The 18,305-nt window shown below is 35.7% G+C and overlaps 1 protein-coding gene across 2 annotated transcripts in view; it reads left to right on the top strand.

Moving 5' to 3' along the window:
- Positions 1–16,584, top strand: part of LOC148955792 (uncharacterized) — a 140,962-nt gene extending 124,378 nt beyond the window's left edge. For both annotated transcript variants that reach the window (XM_089108354.1, XM_089108355.1), the window contains exons 5-6: positions 7,813–7,953; positions 16,270–16,584. In XM_089108354.1, the coding sequence (XP_088964480.1) occupies positions 7,813–7,953; positions 16,270–16,443 (315 nt within the window). In that variant the 3' untranslated portion in view covers positions 16,444–16,584. The remainder of the gene's footprint in view (positions 1–7,812; positions 7,954–16,269) is intronic.
- The last annotated feature ends 1,721 nt before the right edge of the window (positions 16,585–18,305 follow it).

Here is an 18,305-nt window from a genome sequence, read left to right as displayed (position 1 = left end):
GGGTAGTTCAACTTGTAAAATGGGTTTAGGAGGGGCATTAAGAAAAGAACTTGTTCTGAAATGTCTTTTGAAAAGTATTGCTTGGTGTTGTGGTATTCAAAAAGCTGTAAAGTAAAGTTGTGGATGAAAAGGATTGGTACTTCAACTTGTAAAATGGGTTTAAGTGGGACATTAAGAAAAGAACATGTTCTGAAATGTCTTTTGAAAAGTATTGCTTGGTGCTGTAGTATTCTAAAAGCTGTAATGTAACGTTGGTACTTCAACTTTTAAAATAGGTTTAAGTGGGACATTAAGAAAAGAAGTTGTTCTGAAATGTATTTTGAAAAGTATTGCTTGGTGTTGTGGTATTCTAAAAGTTGTGAAGTAAAGTTGTGGGTGTAAAGGATGGGTACTTCAACTTGTAAAATGGGTTTAGGAGGGACATTAAGAAAAGGAGTTGTTCTGAAATGTCTTTTGAAAAGTATTGCTTTGTGTTTTGGTATTCAAAAAGCTGTAAAGTATAGTTGTGGCTGAAAAGGATGGGTACTTCAACTTTTAAAATGGGTTTAGGAGGGACATTAAGAAAAAGAACTTGTTCTGAAATGTCTTTTGAAAAGTATTGCTTGGTGTTGTGGAATTCAAAAAGCTGTAAAGTGAAGTTGTGGGTGAAAAGGATGGGTACTTCAACTTGTAAAATGGGTTTAGGTGGGACATTAAGAAAAGAACATGTTTTTGAAATGTCTTTTGAAAAGTATTGCTTGGTGTTGTGGTATTCAAAAAGCTCTAAAGTAAAGTTTTGGGTGAAAAGGATGGGTAGTTCAACTTGTAAAATGGGTTTAGGAGGGACGTTAAGAAAAGAACTTGTTCTTAAATGTTTTTTGAAAAGTATTGCATAGTGTTGTGGTATTCAAAAAGCTGTAAAGTAAAGTTGTGGTGAAAAGGATGGGTACTTCAACTTGTAAAATGGGTTTAGGAGGAACATTAAGAAAAGAACTTGTTCTGAAATGTCTTTTGAAAAGTATTGCTTGGTGTTGTGGTATTTAAAAAGCTGCAAACTAAAGTTGTGGGTGAAAAAGGATGGGTACTTCCAGTTGTAAAATGGGTTTAGGAGGAACATTAAGAGAGAGAACTTGTTCTGAAATGTATTTTGAAAAGTATTGCTTGGTGTTATGGTATTCAAAAAGCTGTAAAGTAAAGTTGTGGGTGAAAAGGATGGGTACTTCAACTTGTAAAATGGGTTTAGCTGGGACATTAAGAAAAGAACTTGTTCTGAAATGTCTTTTGAAAAGTATTGCTTGGTGTAGTGGTATTCAAAAAGCTGTAAAGTAAAGTTGTGGGTGAAAAGGATGGGTAGTTCAACTTGTAAAATGGGTTTAGGAGGGACATTAAGAAAAGAACTTGTTCTGAAATGTCTTTTGAAAAGTATTGCTTGGTGTTGTGGTATTCAAAAAGCTGTAAAGTAAAGTTGTGGGTGAAAAGGATGGGTACTTCAACTTGTAAAATGGGTTTAGGTGGGACATTAAGAAAAGAACTTCATCTGAAATGTCTTTTGAAAAGTATATCTTGGTGTTGTGGCATTCAAAAAGCTGTAAAGTAAAGTTGTGGGTGAAAAGGATGGGTACTTCAACATGTAAAATGGGTTTAGGTGGGACATTAAGAAAAGAACTTGTTCTGAAATGTCTTTTGAAAAATATTGCTTAGTGTTGGGATATCCAAAAAGCTGTAAAGTAAAGTTGTGGGTGAAAGGGATGGGTACTTCAACTTGTAAAATGAGTTTAGGTGGGACATTAAGAAAAAGAACTTGTTCTGAAATGTATTTTGAAAAGTAATGCTTGGTGTTGGGGTATTCAAAAAGCTGTGAAGTAAAGTTGTGGGTGAAAAGGATGGGTACTTCAACTTGTAAAATTGGGTTTAGGAGGGACATTAAGAAAAAGAACTTGTTCTGAAAAGATATAATAAAGCCTTTTGAAATGTGGAGGCCCTTCTGTGTCTCAAGTGCACAAAAAAAAAGTATTAAAAAATGGGGAGGGGGCTCTTTGGGGACCCGGGGGTCCTTTGGGGGCCCAGGGGGTCTTTGGGGGCTCAGGGGGCCTTTGAGGGCCCGGGGGCCTTTGGGGTCCCGGGGGCCTTTGGGGGATGGGGGGCCCTTTGGGGATGGGGTAGGGGACCTCACAACATTGTTCAAATGGAACTTGTGTATTATATCGACCACAGAGTTGCACCCAAATCATCTTCTAAATCATCTTCTAAAATCATCTTCTAAAATGTCTCAAACTGTTTCGCCCAAATCATCTTCTAAAATGTCTCAAACGGTTTCGCCCAAATAATTCCCTAAAATGTCTCAAACGGTTTCGCACAAATAATCCCCTAAAAGTAATTTCTGCGTGTTCCTTTGTTTTGGCATCCCTGCGTTGTCACATTTGAAATTCCCATGAAACCATTTCCCGCGTTAATCTCTTCATCTCATAGGTGTTCTTGGTTACACTATTATGGCTTCGATAGAATTCCCGAATTTATTCTGTCACTATAGATCAGAGAAGCCATATTTAAAAAACAAAATATCAATTTATCTCTGTCACTAAAGACCATCTATCCCTCAGACCTAAACATCAAAGAAGCCATAATGTTTCCCCTCTTGTCCTAGTCGATTATGCAAATCAATTTCTCGGAAATTCTCTCCCCTTCGTGAATCAATAGCTCACTCTATGTGGTTAGGTCCCATTAGACTCAGTTGTAGATGGCAGCACGCAGTGTAATCAGTACCTCCTGATAGCTTCCTACTTCTAACTCCAGACATTTTCAATATACTGACTCTAACTCCGACATCCATTTAGCAAAAAATTACTAAAACTCCAAATTCAGAGCCTCGTTCTAAAAGGTTCCCTTAACTACATTTGTAATTTATAACCGATTTTAACTCTAAATCCAGACGTATTCAATACACCGAGTCCAACTGCGCCTCCATTTAGCGAAAAATTACTAAAACTCCCACTTCAGAGTCTTGTTTTAAAGGTTTTTTAGCTATACTTGTAATTTATAACTGACTTGTATCACTTTGAGGGTAGATTGCTAAAACAAAAATCATTGGATTTAAAACCATATTTTTATTATGAAAATATCTGTAAATGTCTTTGGAATAATGAGAGTGCCAGAGGGTGCCGTATGTCAGCCATAGTTTGTCAGGCTGTTATTAATTATTTATTTTCACATTAATTTAATAATACATTATTTATATTTTACTATTAATTATGTTACATTATTATTTATTCTTATTCCATTATTATATTTATGCTATTATTTACACAATAATTATTTACCTTACTGTTTAGAGATTCGTTTAAGAATCTGAACACGCTCATGTAATGCATCTGAATTCAAAAGAATCTTAAGTAAATTAATCAAAAGTTTAGCAACAGCAACAGTTCAAAATATAACAGTCTATTGCGTATTGCTTAGCCTATATATAGTGTTTGTTATTGGGAAGTAAGCAGACATTTTTCGGGAAGGGAAATTTTTTGTGGGGGGATGTCCGCTCCTGAATACCTCGCTACTTACATTGAAGTTTGACTTTCTGTCCTAATTCTTTAAGAACAGCTCCTGAAACACAAGGGTCGTTTAAATAAAATAAGAAACTTTTTAAAATACTAAATAACATTAGCATGAAGAGCGAGGTATTGAGGAAGGGGCACCTCCCTCACATGCGTAGTATTTTCTGTTCAATGCTGTTCAAGTTTTTTTTTCTTATCAAGATTTAATACTGCTTCTTACTTTCAGTTGAAATTAAATATGATCGTACGAATTTAAGAAAAAAGGGCGGGGGAGGGTGCCTAGTTGCCCTCCAATGTGTTGGGCTCCTTAAACAGGGCACTAGAACTTTTAATTTTATTTACGAACGCTTTTATGAGCAATAAATATACGTGACTTACGAATTTTCTCCCAATTCTTTAAGAACGACTTCTGAAACACTATCTTTGTTTAATTGGAACAATGAGAAGCTTATTTCATTATAATGCTGAATCAGCATTATAAGCCCATTCTTTTGATATATGTTTATTGACATCAAAATTCCGTTTTCTAAAGTTTCGATTACTATTGAGCCGTATCGTTTGCTTTTTTATTGTTTTTTTTTATTATGTTTATGTTGTTGCGTATATGAAGGGGTTCACCCCCTAGTCAATACCTCGCTCTTTACGCTAAAGTTCGAATTTTGTCCAAATCACAAACCCCTGAACCACAAAGCTTTTGAAAGTACTAACAAAACTTTAGTGTAAAGAGCAAGGTATTGACTAGGGGGCGAATCCCCTCATATACGTAATGATTTCTGTCGTTTTAAGTTTTAATGTTGCTCCTTACTTTCAGTTGAAAAGCTTTTTTTTATTTCTGATCTTTTTTTATAATGCTGAGAAATCCGGCGCCCCCTTCATAGAAATGTTCCTTCCCCCAAGAAAAAAACCTCCATGGAACGATCCTACTACGTAAGCCCCTCAAAAATTTTGACTGGGTGACTTCAGGAAAAAATGAACGTGTAAGGGGGCCAAGTTGCCCTCCAATTTTTCTTGTCAATTAAAAAGGGCACCAGAACTTTTAACTTCCGTTCAAATGAGCCCTCTCACGATATTTTAGGACTACTGAATCGATACTATTGAATGCTAGTTATCGAAAGGGCGTATCAGCAATGTCTTAGAAACAGTTAAAAGTACTAAGTTGAAACTATCAGGGCATGAGTAGGGGATGTCCACCTAGACCAAACAGACACAATGTGAATACTATTGCTGCTGCTAGAACCAAAACCACTACTGCCATCACTAACACTACTCCCAATGCTCTTACTATTACTCCGACTAATGCTAATCCTGAGGGTATTAGTAAAGCTTTCCGGGAATGGTGAGTTGTGGCGTTGAACTGAGTCAAAACATGAATCAAAGTATGTGGATGTGGCTGATCAAATAGGTGTTATAGTAATATCCCAGCACGCCTTAGGGTATTAAGCTTGAACCTCCGTTACTACCAATATTACCACTATTTTTACTACTGCTTCTACGATACTGGTACCGCTACTATTACTGCTATTATTCAACTAAATCCAAATAGTTTAAATGCATCCGAGATGTCAAAACAGACGAGGTCGTCAAGATATCTTAGGACTGGGATAGGGTATAGATGCATATTTGACCAGATAATTTAAAGCTCTCCAAAAAAAATGCAATGAACAGTCCCATATGAAAAAAGTGCTTGTTTCTGTCTCTAAAAAAGTAAAGAACTAAATTCAATTTCAAACGCACATAAAATGCAAAGCAATTAAAGCAAAGAGCTGGGTTTAACCCTTAAAAGCTTTCTCACATATTATCCATACATTGCGTGCTTTACTGAAAACATTCATTACACAAAACTGGAAAATTGTATTTTCTCGTCTTGCAAAAGAAAGGTAAAATTCAGAATTATGACAATGCACTTATATAGGAAAATAATTGAAAATTATTTTCATAAATGAAAATAACCTTCATTTATATTACAAATACCATTGTCAAAAGATTAGAATTTAAATTACATAGAATTGCTAACTAGTAACCATATTCATCTACTGGCGTTTATGTTTTATCACTATTCATAAGCAGGTTGGGCTTGTAGTAATTAAATATAAAAAAAACAAGTTTTTTTAACTGAAAGTAAGGAGCGACATTAAAACTTAAAAAGAACAGAAATTATTCCGTATATCAAAGGGGCTGTCCCCTTCTCAACGCCTCGCTCTTAACGCTAAAGTTTTTTATTGTTTTAAAAAATAAAGTTGTGAGACAGAGTTGAACTTTAGCGTAGAGATCGAGGCGTTGAGAAGGGGACAGCCCCTTTCATATACGGAATAATTTCTGTTCGTTTTAAGTTTTAATGTCGCTCCTTACTTTCAGTTTAAAAAACTTGTTTTTTTTAATTTAATTTCTGATCGTTTTTTAGTTAATGCAGCTTTTATTTTGGCTCACCGTCATTGAATAGGTAAACAAAATTTGCATAAAAATTTTACTTTTCTTTTGCTAAATGGATGTCTCTAAATTTGGTTATGACGTAATTTACAAATTAACTTACGTAACTGACTTCTATAATCGTATATTTTTCTTCTGGCAAAAAATATAAAGTTGCAGATTTTTGCAGATATGAGCTTGAAACCTTTGTAATAGGGTTTTCTGATACGCTGAATCTGTCGGTGTGATTTTCATTAAAATTCTTTCACTTGTAGGGGATGTTTCCCCCCTCTTTAAAAAATCGGGTAAATTTTCTCAGGCTCGTAGCCTTTGATGAGTAATACTAAACTTAATAAAATTTATATATTTAAAATCAGCATTATAAACACATTCTTTTGATATATTTATTGACATCAAAATTCCGTTTTTAAAAGTTTCAATTACTATTGAGCTGTATCGCTTGTTTTTTTTATTGTTTTTTTATTACGTTTATGTTATTACGTATATGATTGGGGTCTCCCTTTAGTCAATACCACGCTCTTCACGTTAAAAGTGAAAAAAAATATTAATTCATAAACCCCTGAATCACAAAAGCCGTTTCATTAGAATAGATAGCTCTTTTGAAAACACTAAAAAAAACTGTAGCGTAAAGAGCGAGGTATTGACTTGGGAGAGAACCACCCACATACGTTATAATTTCTGTTCATTTGAAGTTCTAATGTTGCTTCTTACTTTCAGCTGAAAAAATTTGTTGTTTTTTTTTATTTGATTTCTGATCTTTTTTTAAATAATGCTTGGAAATCCGACGCCTCCTTCATAGAAATGTCCCTTACCCCAAAGAAACATCCTCCACGGAAAGATTCTCCAGAGTAACCCCCTCCTCTAGCCCCCCCCCCCCTCCAGAAAAAAAATCCTTCCTGAAAATGTCTGTATACTTCCCAATAACCAATAAATAATGCTGGCAAGTCCGGCGCCCCCTTCATGGCAATTTCCCTTCCCCCATGAAAACTTCCTTCATGGACAGATCCTCCAACATAACCCCCGACCCACCCACCCCCCCCCCACTACCAGAAAAAACCCTCCTGAAAACTTCTGTATACTTCCCAATAACCTATATGTTAACATTGGGTAAAGTTCATAACTTTTAGCCCTCCCCCTGGGGACTTCGGGGGATTAAGTCATCCTAAAAGATATATTTATCATATTTTCGACCATGCTGAATAAACCGGCTATCTCAAAATTTTGATCGGGTTACTGTTGGAGAAAATAATCGTGGGAAGGGGTCTAGTTGCCCTTCATTTTTTTGGTCAATGAAAAAGGAAACTAGAACTTTGGGTTTCCGCCCCAATGAGCTTTTCTACAATACGATAGGGCCTCCGGGTCGATACGATCACCTCTGGGAAAAAAACAGAAAAAAAAAACAAATAAACACGCATCCGTGATCTTTCTTCTCGCAAAAAATGCAAAATTCCACATTTTTACAGATAGGAGCTTGAAACCTCTACAGCAGGGTTATTTGATACGCTGAATCTGATGGTGTGATTTTCATTAAAATTCTATAACTTTCAGGGGGTCTTTATCCCTTTTTTTGAAAATCAGCCAAATTTTCTCAGGTGCATAACGTTTGATGGGTAGAACTAAACTTGATGAAAGTTATATATTTATAATCAGTATGAAATCTGATTCTACTGATGTATCTATTGGTATCAAAAACCCGTTTTCTAGAGTTTCGGTTACCATTGAGCCGGGTCGCTCCTTACTTACAGTTCGTTACCACGAACTGTTTGATAAATTTTTTGGAGAGTAAAGGGAGACTCATTTTTTGGTGAACTCTGTTTGATTATTAGTTAATTTGTTAATGTAATCTTTTTCTTTTAAGGGCAAAGAGAAGGCTGTGAGATTGACAGATGAGGAGAAAAGTCTTTTCAATTCTGAGAATTTGCCTCTACCATTGTTCTATCCCCTGAGTCGAACAGATGAGGTTAATTTGAAGCGGATCAGAAGAAAAATTAAAAATAAAGTATGTATACCTGTCTACAGATTAGTATCTAGATGAGTACACATAATTGTATATCAATTAATTTATTTATTTTTAACCCACTAATATTAAAATAAAGCGAAGTAACCGAAGAAAATAAAAAGCAAAAGACATACATAAGAAATACACACAAAACAATATTAAAAAAAAAATGCAAATCATGATAATCGCACAAGAGGTCAAGAATCTCACAAGAGCATGGGGGTTGCGGAAATTCCTTTTTTCTGAGTCTTTAAGTTGGGCCTCTAGCACACTGTTTTACCTATATTTTGTTTGTCAGTACAGTATTTATACTTCCTAATAAAAATTAAAGGTTTTAATTTTTATTTTACAGATAATCCTTATACTTTAGTAGAATAATAGTATTAGTTCTCCTTCACTCAGGGGCGAATCTCCAGCATTTTTATTGGGGAGGGGGGCAAGAGGGGCCCTTATCCAGATGGTCAAGGGGCATGGGATATGTAATAATTTTTTCTCCACATTATTGGGGGGAAGCAACTGCCCCCTTGCCCCCCCTCCAAACGACGCCCCTGCCTTCACTTATCCCTAATGGTATTAGAAAACTCATAAATACTATTTCTGATGTATAAAATTTAAATATTGCAAACATATTTCCTTCATTTCAGTTGGAAAATTCCGTAAACTTCTTTCCAAAAAAAGGCTGATGAAAAAGAATCCGAGAAGTGCAAAATTCTTACTTAAACCTTTAAGAGCTAAAATTGAGAAAAAAAAACTATCGCGAACAAAGGTTTAAAAACGTCCCTGCCGACAAATTGTTTTTAACGTGTTTGTATTTTATAGACGCTACGTTCACCTCCTAGCCTACACAATTTTCCATTTCTTGAGAACCCTCAAGTATCCAAATTATTAATGCCATTCGGAAGCTTGCTCCAGTACAACTCGTTTTTAGTAAAGGTAAAACTATGCCTGTTACACTTTAAGTGGAGTTTAATGGGAGGGCCTTTTCTGTAATCTAGGGTATTTTCTGCTCTTTAAAAGCTACGTCTTTCTCTTAAATATAATTTTTTTTTTTATTTGGCTGAATTCAAAGAGATTTCTTAGAAACACTGTAAAATCGATTTTCAATACTCTAAAACACGGGCAAAAACTAAGTTGCAGCTTTAATGAAATCAAATTGAAGTTTCAATATTATATGTGAGCGAAGTAATAACACTGTATTACTTTTGTGAATCAAATATCATAAAAGGTGATGTAGCCAGCTTGTATGCCTCTGGAAAATAACTTTTCTTTTGCTTTTCTTTTTTTAATGAGGGAGAGGTTTATTTCGGTTTCGTATATTTGTTAATATACCAGAAGTCACCAGAACTATAAGCACTATTAAAATACCAAACAGAGTGAAAATGAAATCTGATGGTTTGTATTGGTTAAGTTGAATCAATAGTATAGATCTTAAAGTATTTAGGAAAACGCTACCAAGTAAATGTAAAATGATAGGAAAAAAGGTACTTCAATTTTTAATCAAAAATTCCTCCATATGCAGTTATGTGGTTTTGGGCAGTAGCAGGGGTCAAATTAAAAAAAAAGATTCGTTGTTGAAATTATCAGAAAATGAGCCAAAACTTATGGAATTGTTTAGCTTTTCGTTGTGGTAGTTGTCTTTGGGAACCAACGGATTGTCAATGTTAGAATTTTTACTGACGAAATATATTGTCAAATTTAACTAAATTAAATAGAAAACAAGTTTTTTCAACTGTAAGTAAGGAGCACCATTAAAACTCAAAATGAACAGAAATTATTTTGTATATGAAGGGGTTCCCCCCTCCTCAATACCTTGCTTTTGACGCTAAAGTTTCTACCACTATTCACAAGTTCCTCTTCTAATTAAACAGCCCTTGTGTCTCAGGACTAGTTCTTAAAAAAATGGGACAAACAGTAAAACTTGACTGTTCACTGTTGTTTACTTTGCACTGTTTACTGTTCATCCTCGATTAAAAATTCCTACCTCCTCACGGAAAACTCCTCCATGGAGTTTCTCTCATGTTAAATTAGCCTCCCCCCCCCGTAGAATTCCCTCCGGACAATTTCATCTTCACTGAAAACTCCCTTCCCCCTTCTTGCATAAAATTCAGCCTGAAAATTCTCCTTAGCCTACTTTTATTTGAAAAAGCCTTTAAGTTCTAATCGTTTTTTCCGATCTCTCCGGAAATCCCGCTTCTGTGGAAAAAATTTCCCGGAAATACAAGCACGCTGAAAATTCCCCCGGAACATCTCCACATAAACAATTGAGTAGGCGAAGAGAAAGTAAGACAAACAAAAATAGTTTTCTTTAGGAATGCTGTCAAATCCCCCCAGTGTAAAATTTCCACTGGGAAGTTCTGCCCCCTAAATTTACCTCAACACAGAAATTTATCCCCATGGTAACCCCCCCCCCAAGCACTAAATCCCCCTACCGAAAAACGTCTGTATGCATCCTTATAACAAATACTATACGTAAACAATGGACAAAAATTTTAATTTGAAAACCTATCCCTAGAGGATGGGGGTCAAATTATCTCTAAAAGCATAGTTTTGGGACCTTTCAACTATGCTGAACAAAATCGCTATCTCAAGGTTTTGATCAGACGATTTTGGGGAAAAAGGGGAGGGGAGGCTAGTTGCCTTCCAATATTTTTGTTCACTTAAAAGATGCACTAGAAATTTCAATTTCCGTTCAAATGAACCCTCTCCTGATGTTTTAGGGTCATTTGTTCGTTACGATCACCTCTGGGAAAATGAAACAAAAAATACAAATACACATACATCTGTGATCTTTCTTCTGACAAAAAAAAATATACAATTCCACATTTTGTAGATAAGAGCTTGAAACCTCTACTTTAGGATTTTCTGATACGCTGAATCTGATTTTGTGATTTTCGTTAAGATTCTTCAACTTTTAGGGGGTGTTTTTTCCTTTTTCGAAAATCGGGCCGATTTTCTCAGGTTGGTGGCCATTGATAGGTAACACTAACTTAATGAATCTTATATATTTGGAATCAGCATAATAGGCCGATTGTTTTGATATAAGTATTGATATCAAATTTTGCTTTTTAGAGTTTTGGTAACTATTGAGCCGTGTCATTCCTTACTTACAGTTCATTACCCCGAACTGTTTGATAGTTTCGCTTAATTATATTTACGGTTTAAAGTGGGAACACTGACAAAAATAAAATACTGCCCTAAAAACTTCACAATTTTTAAACAACCAGTTCATTTTATTTAACATCAAAAATACATTTAACTAATATTCCAATACCTGCCCCAAGAAAGATACAAAAAAGTACTTGCGACTGGGCGGGTACATACAAACTCATCTACTAACTAATAATTAACTCTAAACAAAGGAACAATAAATAATAATTTAAAAAAAACTATCAACCTTGACCTAACAAATAATTTTTTTTATTTATTTTAAATAAACACAGGTGCTCAGCCACCCGAATGCTCTCAGGAACAGAGTTCCACATATTAGGTCCTGAAAATCTAGTATGGAAGCCGGCCCTGGTGACACTTCTATTCGGAACAATGAAGTCACTAGCATGACGACTTTCATAATGATACAAAGACCAATTGTAGCTAAAATGATCCCAAAAAACCTCTGGGCTAATATTATTCCAGCATTGATAGACAAAAATTCCTATTTGGTAGTCCCGTGGCCGTCCTACATTCAACACTTGCAACTTATTGAAGCAAGCTGAAGTGTTATGTACACCTTCAACATACCCACTAATAAGACGCATTGCTTTATTTTGAAGAGTCTCAACACGTTTAAAATTTACATAAAAATTGCTTGCCCATAACATACAGCCATACAAAGCATATGGATGATTCAAAGCATGAAATAAAAACAATAAAACTCTTTGGGATAAAAAAATTTTAAAACGACGAATCACTCCAAGGCCACGTGCAATTTTTGTCGCGACAACATCACTGTGGCGTTTCCGTGAAAAATTACAATCAATATAAAAACCCAAGTACCGAATTTCCTGAACTTGAACTATAGGTTTATTACTAAATAGAATTCTACCAACAATATCGCTGGGCTTGCCTATTCTAGAATATAAAATAAAATTAGTCTTAGTAAAATTTACTGATAACAAACTCAAACTAGTAAAAACATGGAAATTGCTCAGAACACAATTCACTTTCGACACAGGACTATCCAAATAACGACTAGAAGAAGTAACAGCAGTGTCATCAGCAAATGACGTCAAGCAACAATCTGGAAGATAAAACCTCATACTATCCACATAAACCAGATACAGAAGTGGACCAAGGACCAATCCCTGTGGCACACCACACAACACTTGATAAGGGGAAGAAAAAACATCATCAATAATCACTTTAATAAACCTCCCACACAAATAACTTTCAAACGACTTCAAATTCACTCTTTTAATACCTAGGCATTCCAATCTTTACAATAAAATTTTTAAATCTACCGTGTCAAATGTTTTCCTAAAATCAATAAATACTGTTAGGGGGATTTCATCATTTTCTAAACAATTGTTTACAAAATCAGCAAGATAAATGGCAGCACGACTATTAGAATGACCTTTTAGAAACCCGAATTGGAAGTCACTGAGTAGACTATGTTTCATGAGATGGTCATATAGACGGCGATGAATCACTTTTTCCAAAATTTTTGACAATAAAGGCAGTATCAATATTGGTCTCCAGTTTCCGGCATCTGACCTGGCACCCCCTTTGTAAAGCAGGATAACTTTAGCTTGCTCCAACTCTTCTGGAAAGGTCCCCGTTACCATAGATAAGTTGATAATATGGATAACACATGGTAGTTTATACATTGGAACAGCTTTATAAGTTCTCAGATTCACACCATCTATCCCAGCAGAATTCTATTTTATATTTTTCACTATTTTAATCACTTCATCACTTGTACACTTTTCAAACTGGAACTCAACAGTATCTGCACGAGAGTCCATGAATTCCTCGCTAAGAAAATTTTCCCTGTCACACTTTACACTCTCTTGAACAGACGAGCCAACCTGAGAACAAAACTGGCCAAAATAATTCGCGACTGCATTTTTATCAAACACATAACTTCCATTTATATCAATGCAAGGCGACTGACTACTTTTCCGATTTCCCACAAACTCATTAATAACCTGCCATGTGGCTTTGGTATCTCCCTTACTATCAGAAAACTTTTCTTCAAAATGCTTCTTCTTTGCTTGCCTTCTCATACTGATCACCTTATTTCTCACTCGCTTGAATTCTGCAAAATCTGCGTCATCCTGACTATTAAGAGATTGCTCATATAACAAGTTCCTTTTTTATCTTGTCTATTATTGCCTTCGTAATCCACGGCTTGCGGGGATCATCCCTCTTTTGTTTGGTCAAACGCAAGGGGCATCCTTTCTCATAAATCGGTTGGAAAATATACAGGAACTGATTATACGCTAGGAAAGAATAACCAGAAATCGGGGGGGATTTTACTCAAACAAAATTTTCGGGGGGAGGGGGGGTTGCACAAAAAAAAACTAAAAAAAACGCATACAAAATTGTTAAAACAATTTAACAAAAATTGTTACGTTTTTACGAGTCAGACAAACATTTCGGGGAGGGGGGGGGTCAAACCCCCCTAACCCCTCCTCTGGGTACGGCCTTGTCCCTAACCATATGCTTCATATTTATTTCTTTTTATCAAAAATCCCAGGCCTCCTTGGTTCATAGTTGATCGGATCCTAACCTCAAAATCATATCCTGGAAAAGAAAAAGCCAAGAGAGATTGGTCAGAACTCAAAAAAAGTTTCACAAATACCCATTATATCAAATTTTGAAGAAGGTATCTCAATCACCTGCAGAACATCTAAATATCTAGTAGTGAGGTGGCAATTCCACGTGTAAAGACACAGCAACATGTCTGAACTAACTTGCGACGGCAATATGTAAGAACTCTCACGAAGAGGCTTTGAACTAATAATAGGCAAATCCTCACTTCCAATTTCAGTCTCTAATTGATCTTCAATTCAGAGCGGATTACGCATAAACCTATTCAATGAAGAAATATTATTCATCATAAACAAAGAAATAAACTAATTTCTCTTTTCTAAAAAAAAAGAAAAAAAGAATAGATCTTACTACAAAAAAAAAAACAAAAAAAAAACAATAAATAAACATAAATAATCAACTTTTTATAAGACACTAAAGGGTGTCAACAAGTGAGCGGATTTATGTTGGGTGGCTATCACCCTACTCACGTTTGATCACGGCCATGATCGCACCACACGTTTCTTACACCATATCTGTCTCTTGCACCTTCAAAAATCACTTTTTTAATTTTCGTAAGATATTCCATGACAAATACGCCCGATTTAACCAGCTTTGATTTCGCTCTGAAAATAGTATACGCCGTATCTTTAGTTGCAAATTTCACAATAACTGGCGCAACAGTCGTAGGTGTCTGGATATTCCAGGCAGTGTTCAAAAGTCTAAAACGGTTCACAGACAACAACTGTTCTTTCTGGACATTTACACCCATTTTCTTCACTATATCAAGAACAGTAGTACCCAGGGCATTTCCGGGGTCCTGCTTCACTCCAAAAAATACTAAAGAATCAAGTAAACGATTCTATTCGTAATCATCCAGCTTATCCTCAACAGTAGCCACCCGAAGCTCTAATGACTGAATCTGGCTATCCAGAGATGAAAACAGTTTTTCTATTTTCTCAAACTTTATGTTGTATTCTAGCGTGATTGAATCATATATTTCCGAAACAATCAGTTCAGGATTCAGAGCGGCTTGTTGCGATGAGCCTGCTACTCCTGTCACAGAAACACCTTTTTCCTGAACTTTTTTTATTTCTTTTACTAGGCCAAATTTAAGCTTTGTAACTTCATCTTGTGCTAAAGTAAGCTGATTTCGGATTTGCAGATGATTCGCTCGAACCAGTTAAATCAGTACCCGCACCTTTCGCAGTTTTCTTTTTCATAAACTGATAGTAAAGATCCGGAGAAGATTCACACTCACGAAAGGCATGATTAACACCCTTAGCTGTTTTTTTTGTTTTTTTTCGAAGCTTCAGCATAATTTCCACTATATGAAAGAAGATTCTCTTCCACCACAGTCTGAAAGTCATGGGACCCGTAGCAAAAAACAATGCATTTTGGCGTAGACTCTTTTTGGTTTGTTATGTTAACAATCCAGACTGGCCAGAGGAGATATCCCTTGAACTGAGCTACCGCTAAATCTCTCTTCTAAAACTATAATGATGAAAATAATAATCCAATTAATCAAAAATAGACTTATGTTTAGCGGAAAGGTCCACGTAATGCGGAGTTAGATGCCCTTATTGGAGGGGACCCGGTGGAGCGTGGTTGCCCGTTAGTTTTTTCCACCGTACTCCGAAAACCCAAATTTCTGCTTTCAAATTGTCCGTATTAAAAAGGAAAAACTGTCACTGCTATGCCGTTATTTGGCAAACACCCCAATTGCACAACTACTGTAATCACTGAATAAATTCAAGGAATGCTACAGAATAAGTTCAAACAATTCAAAAGTTCAAACAGGTGTATTCCCTTTGAGAGCTAGTTCAAGACTCTAAACCAAAATAAACATTTTAGAAAATAGCAGATTTCCGGCACAAATGAACCTAAGATGGGTCCAGGACAAAATCGTGTTTTCATTCTGTCGTTCTTGGTACTTGAAGCTTACAGGAAAAAATGTTTTGGTCTTCACAACCGTTTACCAATACAGATTACCGGACTAGTGACCATTAAATTACCAAAATAGTAACCATTATCTCAGGGCTGTTAATCTGTGTAAATTGCCACGACTAGTGCATCATCGTCCTCTGAGACGGTACCGTGATAAAAACGAACCAAACAAAAAAAGTGTTCATTTGATTGTAGTTTTCTTTTTTGTTTCAGATCTGTTCTAAAGAAAGTAGAAGGAAAAAGAAAGAGTATATTGACTACTTTTCGGATAGGATAAGGGAATTTGAAGGAGGAAACATTACCTGCATTGAACAATTATGATTTGACGCTTCCGTGTCATCTCAGAACTGGGGTCAAATTCCGAGCTCTGCAGTGTGTAGCTACAGCTGAGTTTGAACTCTGGATCCAGTATTAAGAAACTGAGATCAAACACGCCGCGCCAAAAGATGATTTATGTTCTATTCTATGTCTATAATCTTATGTTCTATTCTATAATCTTAAGATCTCTGGGGGATGTGGACTAAACAGCTCCTCTACGGCCGTATCTTTTTTCAATGAAAATATCCAAAAGTGTTTTCAATATCCAAAATTAATGTGCACTTATTTTCTTATTTGTTTCAGAACTGCGCAAAAGAAAGTAGAAGGAAAAAGAAAGAGTACATGGACTCCCTTCTAGAACGGATAAGGGAATTTGAGGATGAAAATCGACAATTGATGCTGAAGTTGAAACAGTCTATAGAAGAGAATGACAAACTGTCTTTTCAACTACGAAAACAGTGTCAAAAGCTTAGCTGAATTCACTGTCGACAATTTGATTGTTCCACTCTGGTTGTGTTTATGAATAAATGTTATGCAAACTAATGCAGTATAGGCAAATATAATTACAATTTCATAAATAAGATTTTCTAAGAATGTATCATAATCATCGTCTTGATGGGTTTTTTGGGACTCAATTTATATTTCAATTTAGTAAAGAAATTTATTAAACACGATTTCAAAAATTGCCTTAATGTTTAACATTACTGAACGTTAGTAAGAAAAGTATCTTCAATAGTGGATTGCGGTAAAATTTGACTTTGTGGATGTAAGAAGGCAGTATGATACTTCAACTTGATGCTCCCAGCCATTTTAGAGATATTACAGATCCCAACCAAAAATATTCCTGAGAATCCTAACTTGACCTCCCACGCCGTTCCCAAAATTCAGCAAAGCTTGAAAATACATGACAACGTATTGTCACGTGACAATACAGAAAGCTTTTCAGTACCAGAAAGTTTCAACTTAATTCCCAAACCTATTTCTATTCAATTGACTGTTTCCCCCTCCCTAAAGTCAAAATTTGAGGTCCAAGTGACTCCCCCCCCATCACTCCCTGAAAGCTTCAACCTGATATTATTCCAGCTATTTCCAAGATACTGAAGATAATCTAAAATATTAGGTGCACACAGTGTTTTTGGTGAACTCGGGTGCGCGTGTTGTTTCCAGAGTATATTCCCTCGGGAAGAATCTTGGTGCAGCAACGATCCCTAAAAATTCCAAGCTAATCGGGTAACTCAGACTATTTTTGGCCATATTCTCTATCAAAACATATTTTTGGACAATTGGTAATTTAGGGTAAACGAAAAAAAAATACAAAAAAAGACGATAAACCAACCGAGGATATTTTCAGCCAGTGAGGTAAACGAAACTAGCCAGAATTTGGGATTTTGAACTAGCCAGAAGGCACTATGTCTATACTTTTAGTACTACAACTACAGTTACTGTAACTAATGACGCTAAGAGTATTAAGATGAAACTCTTAGGAAGTGTTGAGGGGGAGTACCAATTAAACGAAAAAAACTGTATAAATGTAGGTTTTCAAAAAGGCGTATAATATCATAGGCAGCGCTACTCCATTATAGCTAGAAATATTATTGAAACATTTAAAGAAGCTAATTCGATTCAAAATTAAAGGTTCTGGGGTCCTTTCTAAGAGTAAAAATAGATTGGAGGGCAATCAACCCGTCTCTCCAGCCGATTTACTTCTCAAACATATCTAGTCGAAACTTTGAGACAACTATTTTGTTCAGCATAGTAGAACGGTCCAGAAACTATGTCAGTAGTAAGGGCCCTATTCGTTTAAAACCCACATTGAATTACACGTTGATATGTGTGTGTATTTTCAAGTAATTGGGTTACCAGGGCCATTCGCCTATTACAATGAACTCTACATGGGTTGGCAGACGGGTTTTCTATTATGACATTCATTTTTTGGAGGTCAAACTCATGGATACATGTTTATTTATTATTTTTTTTTTTAAACTGGTACTTTTTCAATGAAGCCCATAGCACTTTGCAGAAACCCGTGAATGTAGGACTGAAAGGCCATTCGTAGTATATATGAATCCAATTACTAATCAAGGTAGTGTGACCGCCATTTTTTGATCTGGTTAAGTGTGTATAATCTGGTTTGGTTCGTTATTGCGAGAGGCTCACTCAATTTACATCTTAGTGTTAACTGGGCGATCTAAGTGCGTAGGTACTAAAGGAACATTTGAAGGTGGAGAAAAAAAGGGGGTAATTAGTGATTGGATAATTTTAACAAGAAATGACCGAAAAGTGTTTTGGAGGAGATGGAATGAATGTGTACTGTATAATACACAAGTGATAATTTGCAC

This window comes from Artemia sp. Qi Xiang Cuo, chromosome 2 (genome assembly GCF_049724085.1).
Source record: "Artemia sp. Qi Xiang Cuo chromosome 2, ASM4972408v1, whole genome shotgun sequence".
Lineage (NCBI taxonomy): Eukaryota > Metazoa > Arthropoda > Branchiopoda > Anostraca > Artemiidae > Artemia > Artemia sp. Qi Xiang Cuo.
This window is presented reverse-complemented; position numbering and strand designations above follow the sequence as displayed.